Source organism: Phyllostomus hastatus, unplaced genomic scaffold, assembly GCF_019186645.2.
Source record: "Phyllostomus hastatus isolate PE091 unplaced genomic scaffold, TTU_PhHast_1.1 phas_scaffold_93, whole genome shotgun sequence".
Taxonomy (NCBI): Eukaryota; Metazoa; Chordata; class Mammalia; order Chiroptera; family Phyllostomidae; genus Phyllostomus; species Phyllostomus hastatus.
In genome coordinates, this window is record NW_025334042.1 from 1,045,704 (window position 1) to 1,068,734 (window position 23,031).

Here is a 23,031-nt window from a genome sequence, read left to right on the forward strand (position 1 = left end):
CTTGCAGGCAAGAAGGTCCTGGAAAGAAGTATTTGAAGTCATGAAAGGCAAGGACCTATATCCAAGATTCCTCTATCCAGCAAAGCCATCATTTAGAATGGAAGGGGAGATAAAGTGCTTCCCAGATAAGGTCAAGTTAAAGGAGTTCATCACTTCCAAGGCATTATTATATGAAATGTTAAAGGGACTTACCTAAGAAAAGGAAGATCAAAAATATGAACAGTAAAATGACAACAAACTCACAACTATCAACAAATGAATGTAAAAGAGAAGAAAAACAATAAAAACTAAAATTAAGCAAATAACCAGAACAGGAACAGAATCAGAGAAATGAACATCACATGGAGAGAATTCAGTGGGGAGGGGGAAGGAAGGAATGGGGGGAGAAGGTACAGGGAAGAACGAGCATAATTAGTAGGCATAAAATAAATGGGGAGAGATGAAAAATGGTATGGTAAACAGGACTCAAAGAACTTACATGTACAACCCATGGGCATGAACTAAGGGGGAGGAATGCTGGAGGGTTGGGAGGTGCAGGGAGGAGGGGGGATAAAGGACAAATTGGGAAAACTAATAGTCAATAAAACATACTTAAAAAAGTTTTAGCTTTACATAAGCACAGCATTGATATTAAAGCTTAATTTGAAAAAAGCCATTATAATAATTTAATTTTAGCCAGCATAATTCTAAGAGGCAATATTCTCTCTCTGCATTCTGAAATAACCAAGACAAAATCATTTTGATTTTTGCCAGTGTAAACATATCTCCATACCTTGTTCCATCTTTTATTGAAAACACACATCAGTTCCTTCCACATTATTTAGAATTTTTAACACTAACAGAGATAAACGTATTTTTGTAAATCCAGATGAAATAAAAAATATTAAATGTTGCTATCTTTAAAGATGTCTTTTAATTAAACCAACAAAGTTAAATTAACTTTAATATTAAATAATTTCTCAGACTATGTGAACCTGAAAAGCATTTGGGAAATTTATGTAAACAATTTCTTTAAACCAGTTAAACAGGGCTCTTTATATAAATTCTATTAAATTTCTGGAGGTAGATACACATGCACAAATACAGACACAACCATACATGCACAAATAGAGACACAACCAGAGAGTTTCACACACACAAAAAAACTGGGAGGTCTTACAGCTGAAGAAGTTAAGCTTAAAATGGAAACACGAAAAGTAATATACACAAAAACAACTAGAACTTGCCAAGTTAACCTTTTGTAAAGGACTTTGAGATACTAGGGCATTAGGTGCCTTATGTATAAGAAGTAATACTCTAATTTTTTCTGAGTTTTGTTATTTATGAATGTTTACATATACAGCTATTTATAAACAAATTATTTTCTCCATGTGTTTTTTGAAAAATTTTGTACTACAGAGTGGTGGATCTATGTATACATTGCATGTGCTGTGTTCCAGGCAGGCCTGGTTTAGCATGATTTTAGGAGTTATTTCTTTAGGTTGTGTATATAAAGATTTTGAAATGTGGCTGTTGTAATTATCCATCAAATCAAATGATGCCATTTGGTTAGTCTTTAAATACAGATATGCCCCAGCATTTTGCTTTGAGGAAAATAAATACAGATTTCTTAGTGCTCTGTCTATTGATAACAAGTATTTAGGCTTATGCCTTTTTGTAAGGCATCTCATTTCATCTTTTGTTCTAGGCAAAACAAGCAAGGCCTAGTAAGTCAAATCCCTTAATTACCATTGAATTCTAAGTTTGGGGAAGTGATAACCCAGAAAGACATCAAATTGCAAGTGGGTAAAACCAGATATTTAGAGTTGAGTCAGCATGCAACAAGTTATGTAGAAATGTTTTACTACTGAAGGCCAGTGGACTTATTTAGAATCACCTGAATCTAGTTCACTCATTTTACGTTACTTATTGAAAGTCACAGCTGTGGCAGCCTGAAAACAGTGCTTATTCATAGAAGAGTGGAAAGCAAACATGAGTTTATCCTGCAGAGTTAGGATGTTGAGCAGCTGCTGCTTTTGATTATGGCTTTACTGCAGCAATGTTTTTCTTTCCCCCCCTGGAATGAATTGAAATTAGAGATACACCTAAATGTCATTTTTAAAAAAGTCATATGTAATGAATTTGCAAACTTTTCGTAGTTGTATTAGCCCAAAAGAACTAAATGAGGATATTTGTGCTTGACCAAAATGGTAATAATAGCACTCAGTATTAGTATTGGTGGACTGACAATGAGAAAGAGAGATAAGGATCTGTTACGTGAATATATCGGCCAGTCTGGATACACAGTAGAGTAGTAACCTGTGGAGCAAACATACAACATCTTAAACGTTGTTTCTCATAATGCAGTAATGTAATTCACAAAGACCTTAATGAAATGAGATTTATATACATACGTGAGACTTTGTCTCGCTGTGGGTTAACTATAAAGTCAAAGAAAAAAAAATTAGTAGGTACTGATGAGTCTTTTATTTTAAAAAGCCAAGTTTCTAATTATAACCATTAACTGTTACTTTGACTTTATTGCAATGATTTTCAAAGGTTAATTTTTAAAGATTTTATTATATTAACTGCACTAACTTGATATTTTAAAGCAACTTTTTATATAAACTTTAAATATTTTGTATACACTACTATAAATGGTAAGTCATTTTATATGCCATTTCTAGAAGATAATGAATATAATTAAAATAAAAAAACATTGGAATTTAAAAATAAGATAAACATTTAAATATTAGTAATATTCAGTGTGAACAATGTATTAAAATATTTTTTTCTAAAAATAAGTTCCTCCCTTAGAAGGATCAGTGAGTAATGGAGAGAGTGGCATCTCATCCACTCCAGTATGTCATTAAATTATCAATAGGGCATTTGGCAGTCATAAAGGCATAATCACTCTGCTCCTTCCACTGAGCTTTATTTGGAATGTGACCTTCTGAACACTGGGAAGAGAACTCCGCATCTGCCTCAGCCTTCTAGAGACTTTATTAGACACGTTTTCACACCAGTTCCGCTCCAGCTGCTGTTGGATTCCTGTGGTGGAACCACGAAGGAGCTGACCCTCTGGGCGCTGCGAGCATCCCTCATCATCATACTTGTCTTTGGGCTTTTTCTGTAGTTCGTAACTGTGAAGCTGCTGCTCCTTTAACTTTTCTGGGCAATTATATCCATGAAATCAATCTGATGTGCTACTTGCATTTTTTTCCTTACATATATAGTGTGTTAAATATTCAACTTGACTATTGGGACAAATACATCATGCACTAGCTAAAACCTTCTCGTGTACCATCCAATATACCTGGCACGTTTCACAAAACCGCCCTGATTGGCCTCCGTGGGGATCTGTTGAACCTACCAGCAGCACCTAGGAGACCACAGAGGTTTTCCCCCAGTGTTTGCCCTGATTTGTCAGAGGTGGACTCTGTGAATAAAATTTTTTTAATTCTTAGCCCCATGCAAGTTAGCATGTGTTTCCTCTTCATCTTTCTTCAGAGCCCAGGGCCTTTTTATTGTTGGACTAGAGTCTTAGTTTTCTGAATTTTATTCCACAAGATTAGAGTCCACCTCAAGCTGAATGTCCTACATCAAAAGCTAAAACAAAACTCCAGCAATCTTCTTGTTTTTGTTAGTAATCATACTGACTTTTTTTTAAAGTTTTTTTGTTTGTTTTGCTAGGAAACATGCACTCTATTAGTGCTTATTTGGTAGCCAGAATAGGCACCTTGGCCATGACAGTGAAGTAAGCAGGCCTAAAAACCTACCTGTTTGGAACTTAAGAGTTGAGTGAGAAGGACAGACAACTAACCAAGGGCAACAATTAAATTACCCTTTAAATAATTTAAAATAATTGTCTCAGTTTGAATCACTGATTTTAAAGAGAATTGTTCATGAGCATAAGAAAATTGCCTAAAAGTTTGAACAAAAAAAAAACTATCAAACCACCAAGAGTAAATTTAACATTGGGGTTATAGGGAGGATAAATTTGGGGATAATAGAAAATACTACATTGAGTGCATGCCAGGTCCATGTTTTGTGTGTATGTGTATTTTGTTTGTTTTGTTTGAATTGTTTCACCCAGCCTGTGAAGAGGTATATCATTTATATTTTATTATCAAGGAAATAGGTCCAGACAACTTTTTTTTAGGACATGTTTCTTTGTCTCTGCATCTTGGCTGTCTTCCTGTGTGTGTTTCTATGTATTAGGTAGAGCTGCTGCTTCTCCCAGTCATGGTAGAATGGCCCTCTGTAGGAGGGGCCCTGTGGGGCCCAGTGGTACAGTCTTCCTGGTCACCTGAGCCCAGTTCTCCAGGTATGTCCCTTGTGTGGGTTGTGTGTGCCCTCCTGTTGCAGTTGAGCTTTGATTGCTGTTGGCACATCAGTGGGAGGGACTGACCCTCATGCTGATTTTTTATGAGGACTGGCCATGCTGCAGTGTAAGAGCTCTTGTGATCCCACAGAGCAGGATTCGCTTTAGCAGGGCTCTGGTGCCTGGAGAGTGTGCCCTTTAAGCGTGTCATTTGTGAAGTGTTGGGAACTGCCCTGGCTGGTCTCAGAAGCTGTAACCCCCCTCCATGGCTAAGGCTGAGTGAGCGACCTTGGGACCATAAGCCACTAAGGAGACAAAGCTTATCTCCCTGGCAGGGATACCACCTCTGCTCCTTTTATTTTACCCTACGTGGTCCCCAATGCTTGATTGTTTAGCCAATGATGGGTGAGATTCCTCAAGGGAGGGATGACCTAAGACAGGCATGATCACAGGGAGTCCCTAGGGAAGGACTTGGGGGGCTATAGAAAACAGGGGTGATGGACCCTTGCCCCTCAGCTTTGACATAGCCTGAGTCCTCATTCTGTCTGCAAGAAGTCTCCTAATCTCTTGGCTGCCTTACTTTCCCTGCCTGACTTAAGCCTGAAACAATGCCTTAAGCCTGAAACAAAGCCAGTGGTGGGTGCCACCCTGTGCTGGAAAGGGCTGGTTCCCTAGGGTGATCAGGCCTCAGAAAGAATGCATAAAATCCTGTGAAACCTGCTTTGCTAATACACTCAATTTAAATGATAAGGGTCCAAGCATCTAATGAATTTGTTTCCCCAAAGTTTTATGGCCCTTTAGCTATTTGACCCTGACTCAAAATAGGCCCTAAGAGTTCTTTGAATGTTATCTGTTTGATCATTATTGCTTGATAATGATTGATGAGCTTTACTATACATCCTGTATTCCTGTGCAAATTGAACCCAATAAGAGCTTGTCAAGGCAAGGGTCAAGGCGCTCTCCCCTTGAGAGAGTGGCCATGCTGTCCCTTTTCCTCCACAGGACTTGGTAGCCCATGTGAATTTGTTTCATATCTCATCCACAATGTCGTGGACCCCACAAGCCGGGGTCCGCATCAGTGAAGATACTGAATAGTTGGCTGGTGCTCTGGTGCGGTCGGAAGCTGGCCACCAGATGTGTTGGTTCTGGAGCCTCTTGGGAGGTGCAGGCCAAGATCAGCCACTGCCTGTGCCCTGCCAACGGTCACCTGGTATGAGGTATAGATTGATGTGCAGTTGTTTGCCACTTGTGCTGGCCTTGAAGGTGCCTGGGAGAGGGTAAGCTGTGAAGCACATCTAGCTGCTGCTAGTGCTGGGCCTGAGAACATTTAGCAAGAGGTATGGGCATGCTGAACCCAGATGTTTGGGTTTGTGAACTTTTGAGAGATTTCAGGAAAGTCCAAAGCATGAGCCGAGAGAGGCAATTTGTATAGGAAAACCACTGAAAGTGGCTTGGGTGGGCCCAAAAGTTGGTGGGTTGGGGTCTCAGGAAAACATCAGGGCAGGGAGAAGAGTGTTAGCCAGGTTGACAGAAACTCAGATATAGTGCCTGCCTGTGCCTGCAGGGGGAGGGCTTGGCAAAAGAGTGATAGCTTCTGTTAGCCCTTCTGTCTGGGAGGAAGCTGCCCCGCCCCCAGCCCTGCTCTGAAGCCACACAATCAGTTCCTGACTGTGTGACCCAGGCACCGTTTGAGCTGCTGGCTCAGGGCTGGATGTCAGAGTGAATGAGACCAAGTAAGTCTATACAGGCCCTTTCAGAGGAGCACCTGGGACTCCAGAAGCCCACCATCTCACTCAGCCACAGACTCCACTGGTTTTCACGGCCAGAAGTTAGAGTGTTGGGCTGGGACCCCTGGTCCTCTGCAGCTGAGATATCCCTCCCGATTTTAACCATACATGGATGTGGCACCAGCCAGTTCTGTGTCTCCATCCCTCTTACCAGTTTTGATGGTGCCGCCTTCTGTACTCCCTTAGTTATACAGAAGAAAGTTACATATAGAAACCTTCTGTTCAGCTAGATTTCAGGCAGTTCTCAATGATGGTTGTTCTTGTAGTTTAGTTGTAATTTTGATGTGGTTGTGGGAGGAGGCAAGTGCAGCATTTCCCTACACTGCTACCTTGACTGGAAGCCACAGCATGTTGTTTCCAAAATCTATGGCCTTAACTCCTAAGTTATATTGCCTAACTCAAAAAATAATAACAATAATATGCTTTCTAATGCTGCATCAACATGGAAGGAAAAATTCAGTTAATAAGTTGGTGCTCTGAAAAAAGATTTGTTGCACGTGAACTACACTTTACCAATTCTCTTAACAAAACTGATGTGAGTGAAGTGAAGAGTGGTTGAACTGGGGAGAAATGACTGGCTCAGAGAGCTGGTCGATAAACTGTTACTGTTCTTAGAGATGAGAGGTAAGCGTTTCCATTAGCAGAAAGGGATCCTTTTAGACCTTGAAGAGACCTTACAATTGTAAACAGTGGGACACTTTTGCCAAACAGTTAAACTCAGTCCACTCTCTCCTGCCTCTACTCTAAGAACCCCACCCCATCTCTGGAGGTTTTGCTGGTTACAGATGTGGACACAAAAGTACTACAGGATTTGCACAACTCTGATAGCTTAACTGAGGTTTCCTTTCTTCACACCATGGGGAAAACTTAAAAACATACTGGGATGAAAAAGAGTGTTTCTGGAAGAGGAACCATAAATCAACTTTTGGCCAATTATGAATTATTATTTCAAAATTATAAAGCAGAATTTTGCTAGGACATTTAGTGAAACATCTTTGAAGTTACTTTCATTGTCTTTCTACATTGTTTTTCATTAAATGCTGTTTTGCTTATTTAAAAAGTGCCACATTACAGCTTTATTTACTTCTATAGGTGAAAATGCAAGCCTTGAGTGCCTTGGACAAGTAGTATCACAAAATTCAGAATCCCATTCTTTTGGGTATCTTTATTATACAAATTTTTGATCTTGCTGCAATTAGCAAATCTTGGGTCTGTGGTTTCCAACACCATAGTAATTTTTTGTTGTACTAACTACAGCTACATATGAAGGATAGTACTTGCTTCCTTAAATTTATCTTAAACATATATTCATTCCTAGGACAATAAGCCACTGGTTTGATTGTGACCTGGTACAACCTTCCCTGAAAATGGCTATTAGGATAAAACAAATGTTTGCATTCTTAGCTGTAGAAAGTAGCACTTTCAAACACATTGAATTATTCCTAGATTGTTTCTTTTACTTACTGCACATATTGTCCACACACTTGTCATTCTGGGGGCAGGCGCTGCAAGTGGATCCTGTTTTATAAGGCCAAGTGGGGTAATTTCCTCTATAAAGTAAACGAAAAATTCATTAGGAGAGGTGATTATTTTGTTGGTTTGTTTTTTGCAATTGCAATTTACTATGGATCCTTCACTGGGTCCGTAGTATGGCCATCCACAGATTCAGAGGGTTGCTAAAAAGTGGAGAGAGGGAAACAGAAATGGAAGCCTGTTAATATTTTGAGTTTATTCCATATCCCTATGTCTGTGAAGCTATGTCTTAATCTACATCATCTCATTTAATTCTTAAGGCAACTCTGAGAGGAAGATATTTTAATTTCTGTTTTATAGATAAGTAAACCAAAGTTCTAAAGATTAAGTAATCTGCCAAAAATCACAGTATGTATCACCCTACATGTCAGAGTCAGAAGGAAACTAGATTTGTCTGGCTCCAGGGCAGGGCTTCCCTCCCCTCAGCACCTGGCCCATGAGATTGCTGCCATCCAAACCACTGTCCACCTTAGAAAAGGTATGTGACCCACATTTACTCTCGGTCAACAAGCCCCCGTGGTTTTTATTGGGTGGGAGCCTTTTGGCTGGAAAAATGCCTAACAAAGGACAATTGGAGATATGAGGGGATTTCTAAAGTGCAAATTGTTTTTACATAAAAGATACAACATGAATAATAATTACTGAGTATTCCTTATGTACTAGCACTCTGTTTTAAGTGTTAATGAATTAATCCTCTATCTCTATGAGGAAGATACAATTATTTATCCCCATTATATAGCTGGGGGCTGAGGCACCGAATGTGAGTAGTTCACCAGTGCTACAGACTAGAATGTGAAATAATATCCAAACGTTTTGTATCCCCATGAATGCCATCAGAGTAGTAGGGAAGAGCTGTGCATCTACACTAATCATTTTAGGAACTCTGCTTTTGGAAAAGTGTTCTTAACTTTTTATGCCTTGGCATCCATAGGTGGGACCTATGGATGCTTTCTGAAAAGAGTTTGTTTTAATGCATAAAATAAAGTTCATATGATAATAAAGGAAACCAATTAAACTGAAAGTCAAAATGGTAAAAATATTTCTGATATAGTAATATGTGCTTCTCTATTAAATATTAGATAAGATCAAGCAGGAAGTCTAATAATCACATTAATTTCATAGTGATTATAACTTTCAAGATAATCTATAGTAACTAGAATATATGAAAATATCTGTGATATTTATAAAGATATATTGCCAATATGAAGTCACAGGTGTTGCTGATAAGATTGGAGTGTTACCTTCATTCATGATGAAATGTTATTTTCAGTAGAGGTTAGTGAAAATAAAGATGTTACTTTTTTCTAATCCAAGTATATAGACTTCCCTCCCCTAATACTGTATGTTTACCTCCAAAGTTAACCCCCTTTTTAGAAATTATATATAAACATTTCATTTCCAACCCAAAAAATATGTTCTAATCTTGTTTGGCTCCAAATTAATTTAGGTTGTTTTGGAAATTGAATTTACCCTTATGCTAACTTTGCACCATGGAAAATAGTCAAAGGAATGTAGTAGAGATTCTGATAACAATTATGAAGGTGTCCAAAATGGTAATTCATCATGAGAAAATCTTTCATTATTAAAAAGCACAATACTCATTGAGTGGTTAAGTTCTAGAATATTTTTAATAAAACTGTTTATGATACTTCATTCTTTGTCTAATAATGCATTCCAGACTATAAAGAGGGAAAAATTGCTACTTCAAAAACAAACTAAAAATGAGGCAGTTTTAAATTCTAGGGAAATGGCAGGATTCATCTCATGAGAAACATGCTCCTGGGAAGGCCTGGATTTTTCTAGGTGGGAATGATTGACAGAGGGGCCTAAGGTATTCTGCCTAATAAAGAAGCAGGATGTTTTAGTGTTTCCCCTGGTGGCCTGAGAGATAAAGAGTTGGGGCCCTGGGATTCTGGAAAGGAATATGTATCTTTAAAGAAAAAGATGAGTATGAGTAAGGGTCCCCAAGGCAGTGGCAGCCACAGTATACTAGGTACTGTACTATTTGACAGTGTCATTTTCTCTTTTGTGCTATAATCCTCTCTTCCACTAGTCCACTGAGTGAAGGTCTGGTACACAGCATAGCCTTGCTCTGTAGGGCCCAGGAGATACTTGGGTCTATGTTTGGGATGATACAGATCAGGCAGACTGGAAGCTGCCAGGAGAAAAAGGGTCAAAACTGTCCTGGGTGATTGAGGGTGTGACTTTGGAGCTGCTGGAGTAGAGCTGACTGGAGAATTAAGTGCACCACACCCCACTGTGAGGAGATCTCAAGTACTGGGGAAGATATTAGACTTCTTAGAATGATGTGGAATGGGGGTCTATGATGTTTTGTTTATAGAAGAATAAAGCCATCTCAGAAGGTAGAAGGGAGAGAACTTCCTAACTTCCTCAGTCCCCCCATGCGCTCCAGTGTATCCCCCATGCAGAAAAATCTCCACATTTGAAGCAGGTATCGTCTCTCCCTCACTTAAAATAGTTTGCATGACTTCTCTTGTGATGTGCATAAAGTTAAATTTGCTGTGGCCTACCAGGACCTGCAAGAGCTGCATTGCGTCTTTCCAGTTGCATCTCATTCAGCGGCCTAAGCACCCTGGTCTCTGTTCTTTAATCCTCCCCACAATTGTTTCCCCACCAGACCATCTGTTCCTGAAGTTATTACATGACTGGTCCCTGCATGTTCTTCCTGCCTCAGCCTACATATGTCTCAAAGCTCTTCCCTGATCATCTTAGCGTAAGCAGGGGCCCCAACTATTGACAGCATCAATTACAGTATTAGTTATATTTCCTTCATTATTCCTATCATAACACAGTTATTTGTATTTTTATTGCCTATCTGCCTCATAAATATAAATTGCACAGAGTCAGGGAGTATGTTTGGCTTGGTCTTTGAAGCTCAGTAAACAAATATATTTGTTGAGTGATTGAATGTACAAATGGATTTATATGATTAAATGAATGTTTATCTTGATGGAAGCATTATAACTGGTTATAAGCCTTTACAATTTAATATTGTTTATAACTGTGAAGGCAAGTGAAGTGATTCTAAACCAAGAGAATTTACATTTGTACCTCATAAGAACAATAATTATGAATATTTCTTAATCACTGTTGCCAGGCATTGCATATACTTGTTTCTCATGCAATTTTTATAGTTAATTGATACTGATTTTTTAGAACAAAAACAAATTCAGAGAGGTTATGTAATTTGTCCAAGCTCACATACTCACACAGTAAGTGAACTAAAGTCTCAAGAGCCTGTATCTTAACCATTAAGACATACACGCACACCTGCATGGGGTCCAGCACAAATAATGCCCCCCCTTTATCACAAAAATCTTATTACAAAATCATAAGCATGTAATTCTGTAACATAACAATATCACACTCAAGCATACTACATGACATTTTAGGTGAAATGTTCAAAATAAAACTATAAATTATTCCACCCATATTACTACCCTACCAACTGCACTCAAGCAGGCCTTGCTTCTGCCGGACCCTGTATGTGCATAGATAATAGACAGACAGAGTGTCCAGCAAAAGTCTGGCCACTGTTAATATAAAACGAGAACAGTTTGCATGACATTGATGTATCCTAACAGCCAAGGAGTGTAGACCGGAATGCGCATGTGTGAACAATGACAACTTCACTGTACTTAGTTAGTGAGGGTGGTAGACACTGTTGAGTGAGCATGTATACAGTGTGGCTGTCACATTCAAAATGACTGAGCGAGTAGAGCAATGAATCTCCATCCAACTTTGCATTATATTTGAACATTCCTCCGTGGAAACTATTGACATGATTCAGAAGGCCACAGCTATTGGGCAACTGGTGATTAGCAGCTTCATCATGATAACATGCCTGCTCAAACATCACCTCTCATGCAGTTTTTTGGTAAAACATCAAATCACCCAGATGACTCAGCCCCCTTCAGCCCAGATTTAGTGCCCTGTGACTTCCAGCTTTCCCCAAAACTAAAATCACTTTTGAAAGAGAAGAGATTTCAGATTGTTGATGAGATTCAGGAAAATATGACAGGACAGCTGATGGCAATTGGGAGAACTGTGTGAGGTCCCAGGGTACCTATTTTGAAGGGGACTGAGGCATCATCGTCCTATGTACAATGTTTCTTGTATCCTGTATCTTCAGTGAATGTCTCTATTTTTCATAGTACATATAGTACCTGGCTGGATATTTCCCAGACAAATCTCAAACACACACAATTATCTTCCACTGTTATGTCAATTTATATTATTAACAATGAAAGATAATTTGGCACTATGTATTTTTTAAAAAGTTAAATGTGATTATGTCTTTTACTTAATATACTATTTCTAAGAATTGTAGGAAAATAGATGTGACCAAACACTTAGTTCAAGATTGTTCATCATATATTAAAAACAAAATACAGGGAAATACCTAAATCCCTCAATAGGATGAGCTGCCCTGTGACTGTGAAGAACACAGACGCCGGAACCGGACTGCAGAGTCCAGTTACCACACTGACCTGCTGAGGGAGTGTGGGCAGGTTACTCAACCCAGCAGTTTCCTCCTCTGCTTAACAGGGCAATAACAGGAGCTATCTCACGGGCTCCTATGAAAATTAAATAAGTTAATATATGTGAGGCCATCAGAGCAGTGCTTAGCACATGATAAGCATTGTACAAGAATTATCTCTCATTTTTTTATAATTGGTGTAATGACCTGGAAAATGCTCATGGTATAATTTTAAGTAAAAAATAGAGAACATGTATTTCCCGTATGATCTCAGTTTTCTAAATATGTGTATGATGTATAAGCACACAAAGAAGTTTATAGGAAGGTGGGGGAGAGGTCACGTAATTTCCCCATTTTCCAAAGGGAGACAAATTGTACCTATTTAAAAGCAAACCTGTAAAAAATAAATAAGTTACACAAATTGAAAAATTCAATTCAGTTATTTTGACAGTTGTACAAAAATTGCAAAGTTTTTAATAAACCAATAAATATAAAGTAACACCAATCCTTCCATTTTGTGGTTTTATTACCATATCCAATTGATCTGTGTCCCTGAAAACATTTAGTTTTGCCACTGTTAAAAGTGTGTGCATGTATTTATGTAGTATTTATAAAGGGTGTGCATACACATACAAACACACAGAAAAGTGTACCAGAATGTTAACAAAGTACATTTGCAGGCAGGGGAGTTAAGACTAATATTAATTTTCTTTTTTCTCTTTATTTAGATTTTCTGCAATGAAGATAAATACTTATAAAATAGAACTTAATTTTTTTTTTTAGAAAGAGGTTGGTTTTGGACACTTACGCTGGTCCGTAGTTGCATATAAAATGTGCTCCGTTGGAAAGACTTTCAAAGCCAGAAACTCTAGGACAATATTGTACTGCGCAGCCAACTTTGTAACTATCTGCCCAAACAACCTGAAAGAAAAAAGGATATTTAACAAGACAGAGATAAAATGAACATTTGATTATGATTAGACCTTCATAAACATGGTGAGGCACATTCACTCTAGTCAGGTAGTACACATACCCCCAGGGAAGTTTTAGATGCTTACAATTCAGGTGGAAACAAGACTTGTAAATTATTATTATTAGTTGCGTTGTGTCCTTGTGTGAAATAAACATATAAAGAATAACTAAGATAATTTTTGACAGTGCCATGAAGAAACAGGGTAACAAGATAGGGGGCCCGTGATGCGGAGGAGGAGGCTGCTTGAACTTCAGTGTTCAGGCAAACAGTCTCTGGGGAGGTGGCATTTAAGCCAGACCTGAGTGAGGATGAGGAGGCAGCACTGCACTGCAGAAGAGCTATGTGATGGAGGAAGAGCACTCCATGCGGAAGGAGAACACAGGGCGAAGGCCCTGAGACGTGGGTGGCAGTGAGGAGAACAGCTGGGCTCCAACTGGTCAGTGTTGGGAACAAGGAAATTAAGAACTAAGTTTAACCTTAATAGACAAGAACCACATTGTAGCTAAAAAGAAATGATAAAAGAGACAAAGTACAGTCAAAGCAAACATCCTGTGTCTAGCAGACGCTCTCCCCTGGGTAGGCTAGATAAGCAGTGCTTTGTAGTTTTTAATGAGAAAATAGAAAACTAGCTAGCTAGAGCCAGGAGATTACTAGGTTAATGAACAAACAGCCTGCCTTCCCACCTTATGAAAGAATGCTTGGTTTGAAATTCCCGCGCGCGGTCTTTGTAAGCCAATTACTAACTGCCACGTCTGCTTCTGTATAACGCTTGCTTGCCTGCCCATATATAAGAACGTAGTTGTAAGCGTTCGGTGCGTCTCTCGTTTGCAGCTCCTTGCGGGCACTGTGTCGCTGGACACTTTGAGAGTTCGCCCCTGCGCAGGTTAAACTTGGCCAATAAAGTAACATCTTTGATACCCTGAAAGTCTCCGATATTTGTTCTCGAGTTTGCTGGATGCTACAGTCAGGGAGATCCGGGTCAATGAGGTCAGAGGCAGAGCAGCAAGTCACATGGAATTTTGTATGTGTGTGAGTCATAGGCTCTTTTTTCCTGTCTTGGAAAAGATCCCTTTGGTTGTCATGAAGTAAATGGACTGAGAAGAGCAGGAGAGGGAAAGGAGTGGGGGAGGGAATTTGGGAGGCTCACTCTGTGGTACAAGAAAGAAAGGATCAGACTTGGATGATAGTGGAGTTCCTGAGAAGGGATCAGGTTCGTGGTTCAGCTTAGACACAAAGCTGAAAGGATTTTCTTTTCTTTTGCTTTGAGTGTGAGGTTAAGAGGAAGGGGAAAAACTCAGTTCATGTTTCAGGCCCAAACAACCTTTACTGAGGTGGGGAAATCACAGGAGGAGGAAGATGGGTGGGAACATGGAGGGGTCCTGTTCAAGTTACTTTTGAGATGCCTATTAGATGTCCGTGTGCACAGCGACTTGGCTGCTGCACAGGACCACCTGCAGCTCAAAGATATGAGTCTGGATGACATGCCTAGATTAGATTACACAGGCCAAGATAATAGAAAACAAAAAGTGCGATCACAGGATAAAGAACAACAGCTAGCAGAAGAGATTGAAAGGAGTGGTCAGTGACATAGGAGGGACACCAAGGACAGAGCAGCTCCAGGGAGAGGGACTCTGTGATCAGAAGGACTGATTGCTTGCTTTATTTCAATGCTGTCACATTTTAGCAGCACTTTGGTGACTTTTTCTTCCTTATTTTTGACAGGGACTCCACATTTTCATTTTGCACAAATTATATAGCTCATCTTGACATGAGTGTGTAACTCATCTTAAAAGAAAAAGTATTTAAAGAGCTAGTCTCTGGAGCTAAGCCAGCCATTAAAAGCACTCCTTTTTACAGTGATACCAAATTGCATTTTAAATTAGTTTTACTCATGAATTTTTTTCACAACTTTATGACAACAACAGTGCTGAGCATGGGGGATGCAAAGGCGAATGAATGGGTTGGAACTGAGAGAGAAGGCATCAGGAAACCATTACCTAGGGCTTTGACACTGTAGGAGAAGCAGAGGCTGATAGGGAGTGCATAGCACCGGGCCTTCCCCAGTTAGGGAAGTAGAGCTGAAGCTGGAGGGAGCTGGTCTGGGAGCCAGAAGTGTTCCAGCCCAGGGCAACATCCCTGTGAACCCAAGTGAGACTCAGAACTGAGATGGGGGCCTTGTGGCTGCAGAAAGAGATCAAGTTTACTTGAAAATAGTCAATCATAAAAAACAGCCCCTGGGGAGAGAGTACAAAGTGAGGGAAGACAAGGAGGAGGATGGAATTAGTCAGGAGCCTCGGTTTGACAAAGGGGAAGGGGCTGGGGAGGCAGCTATGGTCTCCCACGGAGGAGCAGTGTCCTTCTTTGGTAAAGACAGCCTGCCCTGTTCCCCTGTCCGAATGAGTTGTTTTCCCTTCAAGTCTCATGCCCAGGGACCCCCTACAGGGAACTCCAGGTGACCGAGTAGTTTAGCTTCTGTTTCTTTGAGAGAACCTAGCTTTATGGCCATGAATTCTCAGGTTTGGTCTTTGTGCTTTTACTTTCACTTTCCAATCATTTTTGTATTTATTTAATTAAAGAAAAAATTTTACTCACTGCATCTCAAAGTGATTTCACCTGGGTTGTATTTAAAATGCAGATTTCTTGTTGCAGGTTCAATTCCCAGTCAGGGCACATGCCTGGGTTGCAGGCCACGACCCCCAGCAACCGCACATGCACATTGATGTTTCTCTGTCTCTCTTTGACTCTGTCTCTGTCTCTATCTCTCTCTCCCTCCCTTCCCTCTCTAAAATAAATAAATAAAATCTTTTTAAAAAATGCAGATTTCTAGACACATCTCAGACCAACTAAGTGATTGAATGAATGAATGAATGAATGAGAATCACTAGACTTGCCCTTGAACTCTGTATTTCAGCTCCGGTGATTTTTATTTATGCTAACTGGGTTCACTGTTGTCTATAATACTTTTCCTATCAATTTAGCTCATTTTGTATTTTTTTGTCCTTTGGTCTTCGAGAACTTTCTTCAATGTTGTATCTCAAGTATTCTTAATCTTTGCCCTCCCCCACCTTTAATTCTTTATGCTATTCTTCTTTATTTTATATTTCTGCTCTCTTTTTTCCAAGAGTGTGCAAATGTTAATATTCATTTTATGTTTTAGTTGATCTCTTGTTTTAGAAGTCAGCTTGTAACTGACATACAGTAAAATCCATCTGGTTAGGTTTACAGTTCAATGAATTTTGTCAAAAGCATATAGTTGTGTAGCCTTATTCATATTCAAGAACTAGGACATTTCCATCACCCCCAAAAGTTCCCTTATGCCTCTTTGTAGTCAGCACTACCCCACCCCCAGCCCCTGGCAATTGCTAACTTGTTTTTTGTCTTTGTAATGTTGCCTTTTCCAGAATGTTATATGAATATGATTAGTTTAATTGTAGCCTTTGAATCTAGTTTCTTTCATTTAGCATAAGCCTCTGGAGATTCATTCACGTTGTTGAATCCATCAGTCATCTCTCCTTGTCATTGCTGAGTAGTAGTTATTTCATGGATGTACCACAGTTAATATGTCCATTCAAGCTGGTCTCTGTAAAGCTTAATGGGCATTCAGATTCTGGGTTAAATTTGTGAGCAACAAAGTCTGAGTTCACATTCTGGCTCAACCACTCACTGTGTGACCTTGGTCTTAGCCTCCTGGTCTGTTCAATGAGGGTAACATCAACTCCATAGGCTTATTTTGACATTTTAAATGGGCTAATAAGAAAATGCTTGGAACATCGTAAGCACTCATCAAATGCCTATGTTTAATTCTCTTATTATTTTTTTCTGTTTTAAAATTTTTGAAACTTTTTTTATCAGGCAGATTACTGTTATATATTTCTTTATTTCATTTAATATGGTAAACAAAAACGTAATTGTAAAAAATAAGAACTGCTCATTGAGAATTTAGCCAGTGCCAGGGCAATGTTAAGCACTTTACATGCGACATCATGTTTAACTTCATAACAAGTCAAGAAATAGGTACTGCTCTGAATTTTATAGGTGAGCATTGGAACCTAATTCTACTTGGTGAGGAAATAATGTGAGGACAGTTCATGTCCCCCACAGGATGCCTTCAGTGTGCTTTCCGTTCCAGCAGAACCAGGAACGACTCTATACCTTACTAATAAAAAACACTGCATTTGAGGAACTCAGTGGGGGCTGGCACATCTCCTTCCCTTCTAGCTAAGAACCCCTTCCCACCTTCTTCCCCTTTCAATCTCAATATGAGTCCATCTGGCTCATTATCAAAAGTACGGTTAGCTTGAAGCCTATAAGAAGTCAGCTAGGAAAACTATAAAACATGTCACACTTCCTTTGGTTCTGTGAGAGTGTAAAAAAATTTTTTTCCCAAGAGGATTTGGACGGGGTGGGGTGGGGTAGATATAAAAACAAACATGAGACCAATAGCGCTTTCTAGTGGGCATCTTCAACACTACTAAACCTAAAATGCAGCCAGACACAGATATTGAAGTAAAATTATTCCCAAACTTTACAAAGCTGAACTAATGGCAACAAAATATATAATTTAAATACTCTTCCATATTAATATGCCAAAATTCTTCCACAATACAAATCTTTAGTGAAGACAGAACGAAAGTGTTAACGTTTTAAGAAGTACCACACCTTTGTGAGGTAATGATGGATCTGAATCTACTGTCTTTATACAACAACCCCTCACAGGCAAAAATCTGAAAATCACTTGCTTTTTGTTAATAGAAGATGGCAACAAGTGGGGGATTCTAATACCCATTTGAGGTAGTTTGCAGCATGAATTTAAAATGGCAACTCTTGAATCTCTCAGTTTTATGCAAACAGACCCTTCTTCCAGCTCACGGAAGAAATGTAATCTTTGTTCAGTGCAAACTAAATACTTGCACCTTACTAGATAATTTACATACATTGTATTATTTAATCTTTACCACCCCTGGTATCTGAATCCAGCTCTTCTTACTGACTAAAGGGCATTGGGAAAACAATTTCTTAACCATTCTGAGGCTGTTTATTTATAGATGGAGAACAGTGCCCCTCTCACTGGTCTGTGATGAGAATTAAATGTGGTCTTAAACATGAAGAGTTAAGCACCATGCTTATTTAAAAAGTAATTGCTGGTGGTGCATCTTCCCAGACCCAGGGGGTACTGGGCATGTTCTCCATAGTGAGGGTGCCTCCGTTGAAGTGGTGGTAGATTGTCTCTTAAAGAGGACGGGTAAGGATCACTCAGCTTGGGCTCTCATACCTGATGGGAGGAAGTAGATTTTAGGAAATGAGTTTTCTCATGTCGTAAACATTATCTCTCCTTTTTCCCACTGGATGTAAGGGGAAATTTTACAAGTAAGCTCAGTTCATTTTGGGAGGGCCATCTCTAAAATCTCAGGCCTATATGACATAGAATCAAGTGTGGCTTCCTGGAATTATAGATATGGAGTGTCTTAACTTGCATGGTTTAAGTCTTTTGTCAATTTGACAGTCTTTTGAGCTCTACCAAGTTGGTGCGCTAAGTTACTAGCCATCTTTCTGAAGTACCATGCTAATTTTACACACTGTACATCTTCTGCACCTTGTAAATTTTGCCTGGCATTGCCTTCCCTTTCCTTTTCATTTGGCAAACTCTCACTTAGTTTCAAGAACCGACTCCTTTATTTCCTGCTGTGTGAACAACTCCTATGGCTCCATATCTCCCTTTGGCTGGATAAGTTGTGCCATTCCCTTTGCTTATATGATACTTTGTCAGTTTCTCCAAACTGCATTATAATGTGTCCATTTACCCGTATGTCTTTCCCAAAAGAAGGTCAACTGCTAACGGTCAGAGCCACCCCCAGCTCTGTCCTTCAGTCCCTGGCTCACCCCTCCACTCTCCTCACTCCTACTTCTCTGCGATTGTACTCTCCAATACAGTGTCAACACAGAAGATATCTCTGCTGCTGTGTTTTAGGAATCTGCACTAATACATATGACTAGTGCCTTAGTGCCTGGTGCAGGGTAGAAGCTTAAACACTGCCCGAATCAGAGTTGGCATCCTCAAACTGACCATTTCTTGGGATTTAAACACCAGAATATATAATATTACCAGGTACTACTGTAGGCAATCTGGATTTAGCTTTCTTGTCCTCTTGGACTTGTGGGAACTCAACAAAATTTATTTTCTGGTTAATTTTATTGGTAAACATAGACTAGAATTGATGATTTATGCAATAAGCTTGGGAGAACCTTACTTATATTTCCGAGATACTACCGGACTAATGCTACCGAGGGCTTCATAACCCCTCCTTGCTTACAATCATCTTGAGATGAACATTTCAGTGAAATGAGTCCTGTCCTTCTCATCAAAATAATCTCTTGTAACTTTGCCAAACTCATCTTACCTGTAATATTAGCAGAGAGGTCTAAGGCTTTATAAGGCTGAACTGTATTGAGAGTTTTTCTAATAACAGTTGCTCTTTAAAAACACCTAATGTTCCAAGTTAATGGCCTTGTTAACAATGTTTTTGCCATCATAACTCATTTAGACACATTCTTGTGTATTTAAGTCAGTGAAACATAGATTGAGTACTTTAGTTATTGGCTTAACAAGGAATGCCAGGAAATAAAAGTAAAAAAACCAAAAACCACAAAATGCATTCAGGATAGGAAGGTAGCCTATCAAGACTTCAGAAAATGCTTCCTAGGGATTTCTTTCCATAAAGTTGTCAACCCGGGTTAGGGTTCAAAAGCTAAAACAAGCTTGAGTAAAAAATGTCTCAGTGAGAGGCTCTGGATCGGCTTTGGGACTAGTATCATCAATTTGGGGTGAAGAAAAGCCACAACATGGTCTATTCAGGTTCAGATGTTGGCCTCTCTCTCCCTAGGGGGTGTGACTGTGGGTTTCTTTTCTCTTTTTTGGGTACTGGATAGGTTCTCAATCCATTTTTGAAAGAATAAGAGGATACAAAAGCATCAATTCTTATTGATATTTCTATCTGAGAGGCTTATTTCTCTCAATTTTATAGTTTCAAAACAACTGCCTCAGGTTTTATAGAGCACTCATACTTGAAAATTCACTCATAATGTCCTTTGATTGCTCACAAATGGAATAAAGACCCACAGGAAGAGAGCTGGTATCAAAACTATTCAAAACCTTAGTGGGCCTCACATTTTATCTCTGTCCACTTAACTAAACTCTTCAACTACTGTCTTATTTGGTATTAGAGTGTGTTCCACTTATTTATTTTTAAGAGTAAGCCTGTAATCCTGACTCTTGCATTTTTACAGATGTACTAGCTTCCTGAATATTTTCTTAACACTAGGCTCTGGTTTCCTCCTCACCCACAAAAAGATGGTTTCAAGAGAATGTAGGGAAGATCCTTACCTGAGTGTAATGGCCACAGACCTTCCTGCAATTCCGAGTCTTGAAGTCATAGTATTCAATTTCATTGTACCAGCTTGTGACCGCTGAAGAAACAGAAAATATTTGGAGAGACCCAGTCCAGATGTTTTCTCCCAGTGAAGTGAAATTTGAGTGCAGCTTGTGGGGTTGCTTCAGCCGTTCATTATGGTCAAACTTACAATTTTTTGCCCATGCTTTTGCAATCCGGGCTAGTTCTGGGTCCCAAGTCTGCAAAAATAAATGTTAAACAGCAAGAAGGTCAAGAGTGGAACCTGTCTGTTATCCAACAATGTAACTGGAGTGAGCCAAGTGGGAACTTGGGGAATGCGGTGTGATGACAAGAACAGAGAAGGAACCACTGTACACGGGTCCTCTACATAAGTAATAACCAGGGCTAGGAGGAAACATGATCGTCTAGTTTCATGAATTTTAAAATCTAGGTGATTCACACAGACCAACATGTCATTGAAGATCTATTATAGGTTTTCCTATCTGAAAGTAGAGCAGACTATGAAACCTTTGGTAAGCCAAAAGGGTGGACAGAGAAAAACAGTGAACTCAGGACATGTCTTGTTAATTGATGCAGAAAATAAATTGAACTGAAAAACAGATGTTCACAGACACAGATCAAAGCTAAGGCAGCTGGACGCTGAGAGGCTGAGTGTGGTTCCAGGAAGGAGCTCGGAGGGGCCGCCCTCGCTGCTCAGGGTGTGGCTGCCTCTAAAACCGGCTGTGAAGCAAACACTGAGCATTACTTTTGTATTTCACTATTTTCTCCATGAAAGCGAAAATCCTCTTCAAGTTTCTTTCATTTGACGAAAACAGGTATGAATGTAGGTCTTTTATAAGAGCAAAGTGGCATAAAGAGAACTTTTGAAAAGTGAAGGCTACCTGTGTGTGCAAAATACTGTGTGCCATTTCACACATTTTATCAGATTTAACAGTCACAATACCTTATATCTCAAGAAGCTCAGAAATGTTAAAAACCAGCTCACAGACACAGAACTGGGATTCAAACCCAAACCTAAGTGAATCAAAACCTTCTCTTTCCGGCAGACTCTCTGCTGTCTTCCTGAGAAAATCAGTACTCTGCTAGCAAACAAAAAGTAGACTTAGATACAATACAAACAAAAAACCCTCACAAAAATTAAAGGGAAGAAAATGACAAAAAGAGAAGGGCAAGCCTGTCTATGGCCAGAGGAAAGGAAGTGTGCAAAGTGAGAAATGAAATGTACTTCCTGAGCTGTTGACAGAGCTACACAGGTCCGTTTCTATCATTGACGGTAAATTTACTGAGCACATAAATCACAATGAAGAAAATCATTCGGGGTTACTAAGGCTTTGCCTCCCAAATCAGTATGCATTCGTTGTTTCTGACTGACTTATGCCACAGACGTGGATAGTTTGCTTACCATGTATAGCATATCACTGGCTCTTGGCTTCACCTCTGATCGAAACTTGTTATGAATGTGAACACAGTCTTTGATAAATGCTTCATTGTCGATATCTGGCAGACTCTTTGTTGAATAGGAATAACTGGAGACCACAGAAACCACCCAGACGGTCAGAGCCAGTGTAACCTGCATGGCCAGTTGGTCGTTCTGGCATGGAGTGCAGGCGGCTGGAATCCGGAGCTGCTGCAGGTTCTCAGAGTATGCTTCCTTGTCTCTGTTTTACAAAGCACAGCTGACTGCAGCTTTAAGAAAGTGGAACGTGAATGACAAGATTACAGAAATGGGTTTTCCCATATATGGTTTGCTGCTTTTAATCTGTTTTCAGTGGTTCTCAGTGACACAGCACCTATTACAACACAGATTTTTTTGCGGCTGAGTTTTGGGGAAATCTCCAGAAATAACAGTTTCAGTTTTTACAGAGGTTCTGCTGGTTAAATAAAAACATATCTCTTATGTCTAGAAATGCCTTGCAAAAATGCTTTTTAAAACTTTGATTTTTGGACTCATCAGCACACAGTGGTTGAAATATCTAGTTAACATCATAACTTGACCTGGATATGTCCTTTTAAATACATGGTGAGCTTTCTTATTTCTCTGGGGAGAAATGATGTATAATTCCTTATACCCCTATATATTCCTCTCTGATTAGAATCTATGAATATTTAGGCTCCAAAAGGCTCTAGTCACCTCTCCTTGAGGATGCGGATGGGTGGATGGGAGGGAATGGACAAAGAGAAAGATTCCAAAAAGGGAGAAAGACTATCATATTTATCAACCGAGTAACAAACACATCACTGTTAATATTGTCTGTGTGATGATACTTCACACAATAATAACTCGAGATAAGCCAGTGTTAGGTATGCCAGTGTATACGAGTTAACTCTAGTTCATACCCTACGAACAATGGTCTCTGAAGCACTCCAATCAGAAATCTGCTTTCCAAAGGGGGCTTTAGGACTTCAGGGGTGGTTGTGGAGACTGGGATCAGAGTTAGTTAATTAGGTTAGGAAACAATCTGGGAATGATTTCCTCTTGCAAAATGAGTTGTATTCTAGACGGATGGTTTGAAGGAAAATTGAAC

The 23,031-nt window shown here is 39.5% G+C and overlaps 1 protein-coding gene across 1 annotated transcript; it reads right to left on the reverse strand.

The window, feature by feature from the left end:
- Positions 1 to 772: 772 nt before the first annotated feature.
- GLIPR1 (GLI pathogenesis related 1) lies at positions 773 to 22,183 on the reverse strand. Its single transcript, XM_045829923.1, has 6 exons — positions 21,909 to 22,183; positions 20,479 to 20,724; positions 12,933 to 13,045; positions 7,555 to 7,640; positions 2,394 to 2,420; positions 773 to 2,298 (listed from the first exon to the last, which is right to left on the reverse strand). Exons 1-6 carry the CDS (start codon positions 22,080 to 22,082, stop codon positions 2,144 to 2,146), a joined length of 801 nt encoding a protein of 266 aa, XP_045685879.1. The 5' UTR covers positions 22,083 to 22,183; the 3' UTR covers positions 773 to 2,143.
- Between the last annotated feature and the right edge of the window lie 848 nt (positions 22,184 to 23,031).

Coding starts and splice junctions, on each gene's coding strand:
- GLIPR1 (XM_045829923.1), bottom strand. CDS start 22,082: ATGCAGGTTACACTGGCTCTGACCGTCTGGGTGGTTTCTGTGGTCTCC. Junction 2,421..7,554: donor GTGTGTGGACAATATGTGCA/GTAAGTAAAAGA, acceptor TTGACTTTATAG/TTAACCCACAGCGAGACAAA. Junction 2,299..2,393: donor ACAGCGAGACAAAGTCTCAC/GTATGTATATAA, acceptor TTTGCTCCACAG/GTTACTACTCTACTGTGTAT.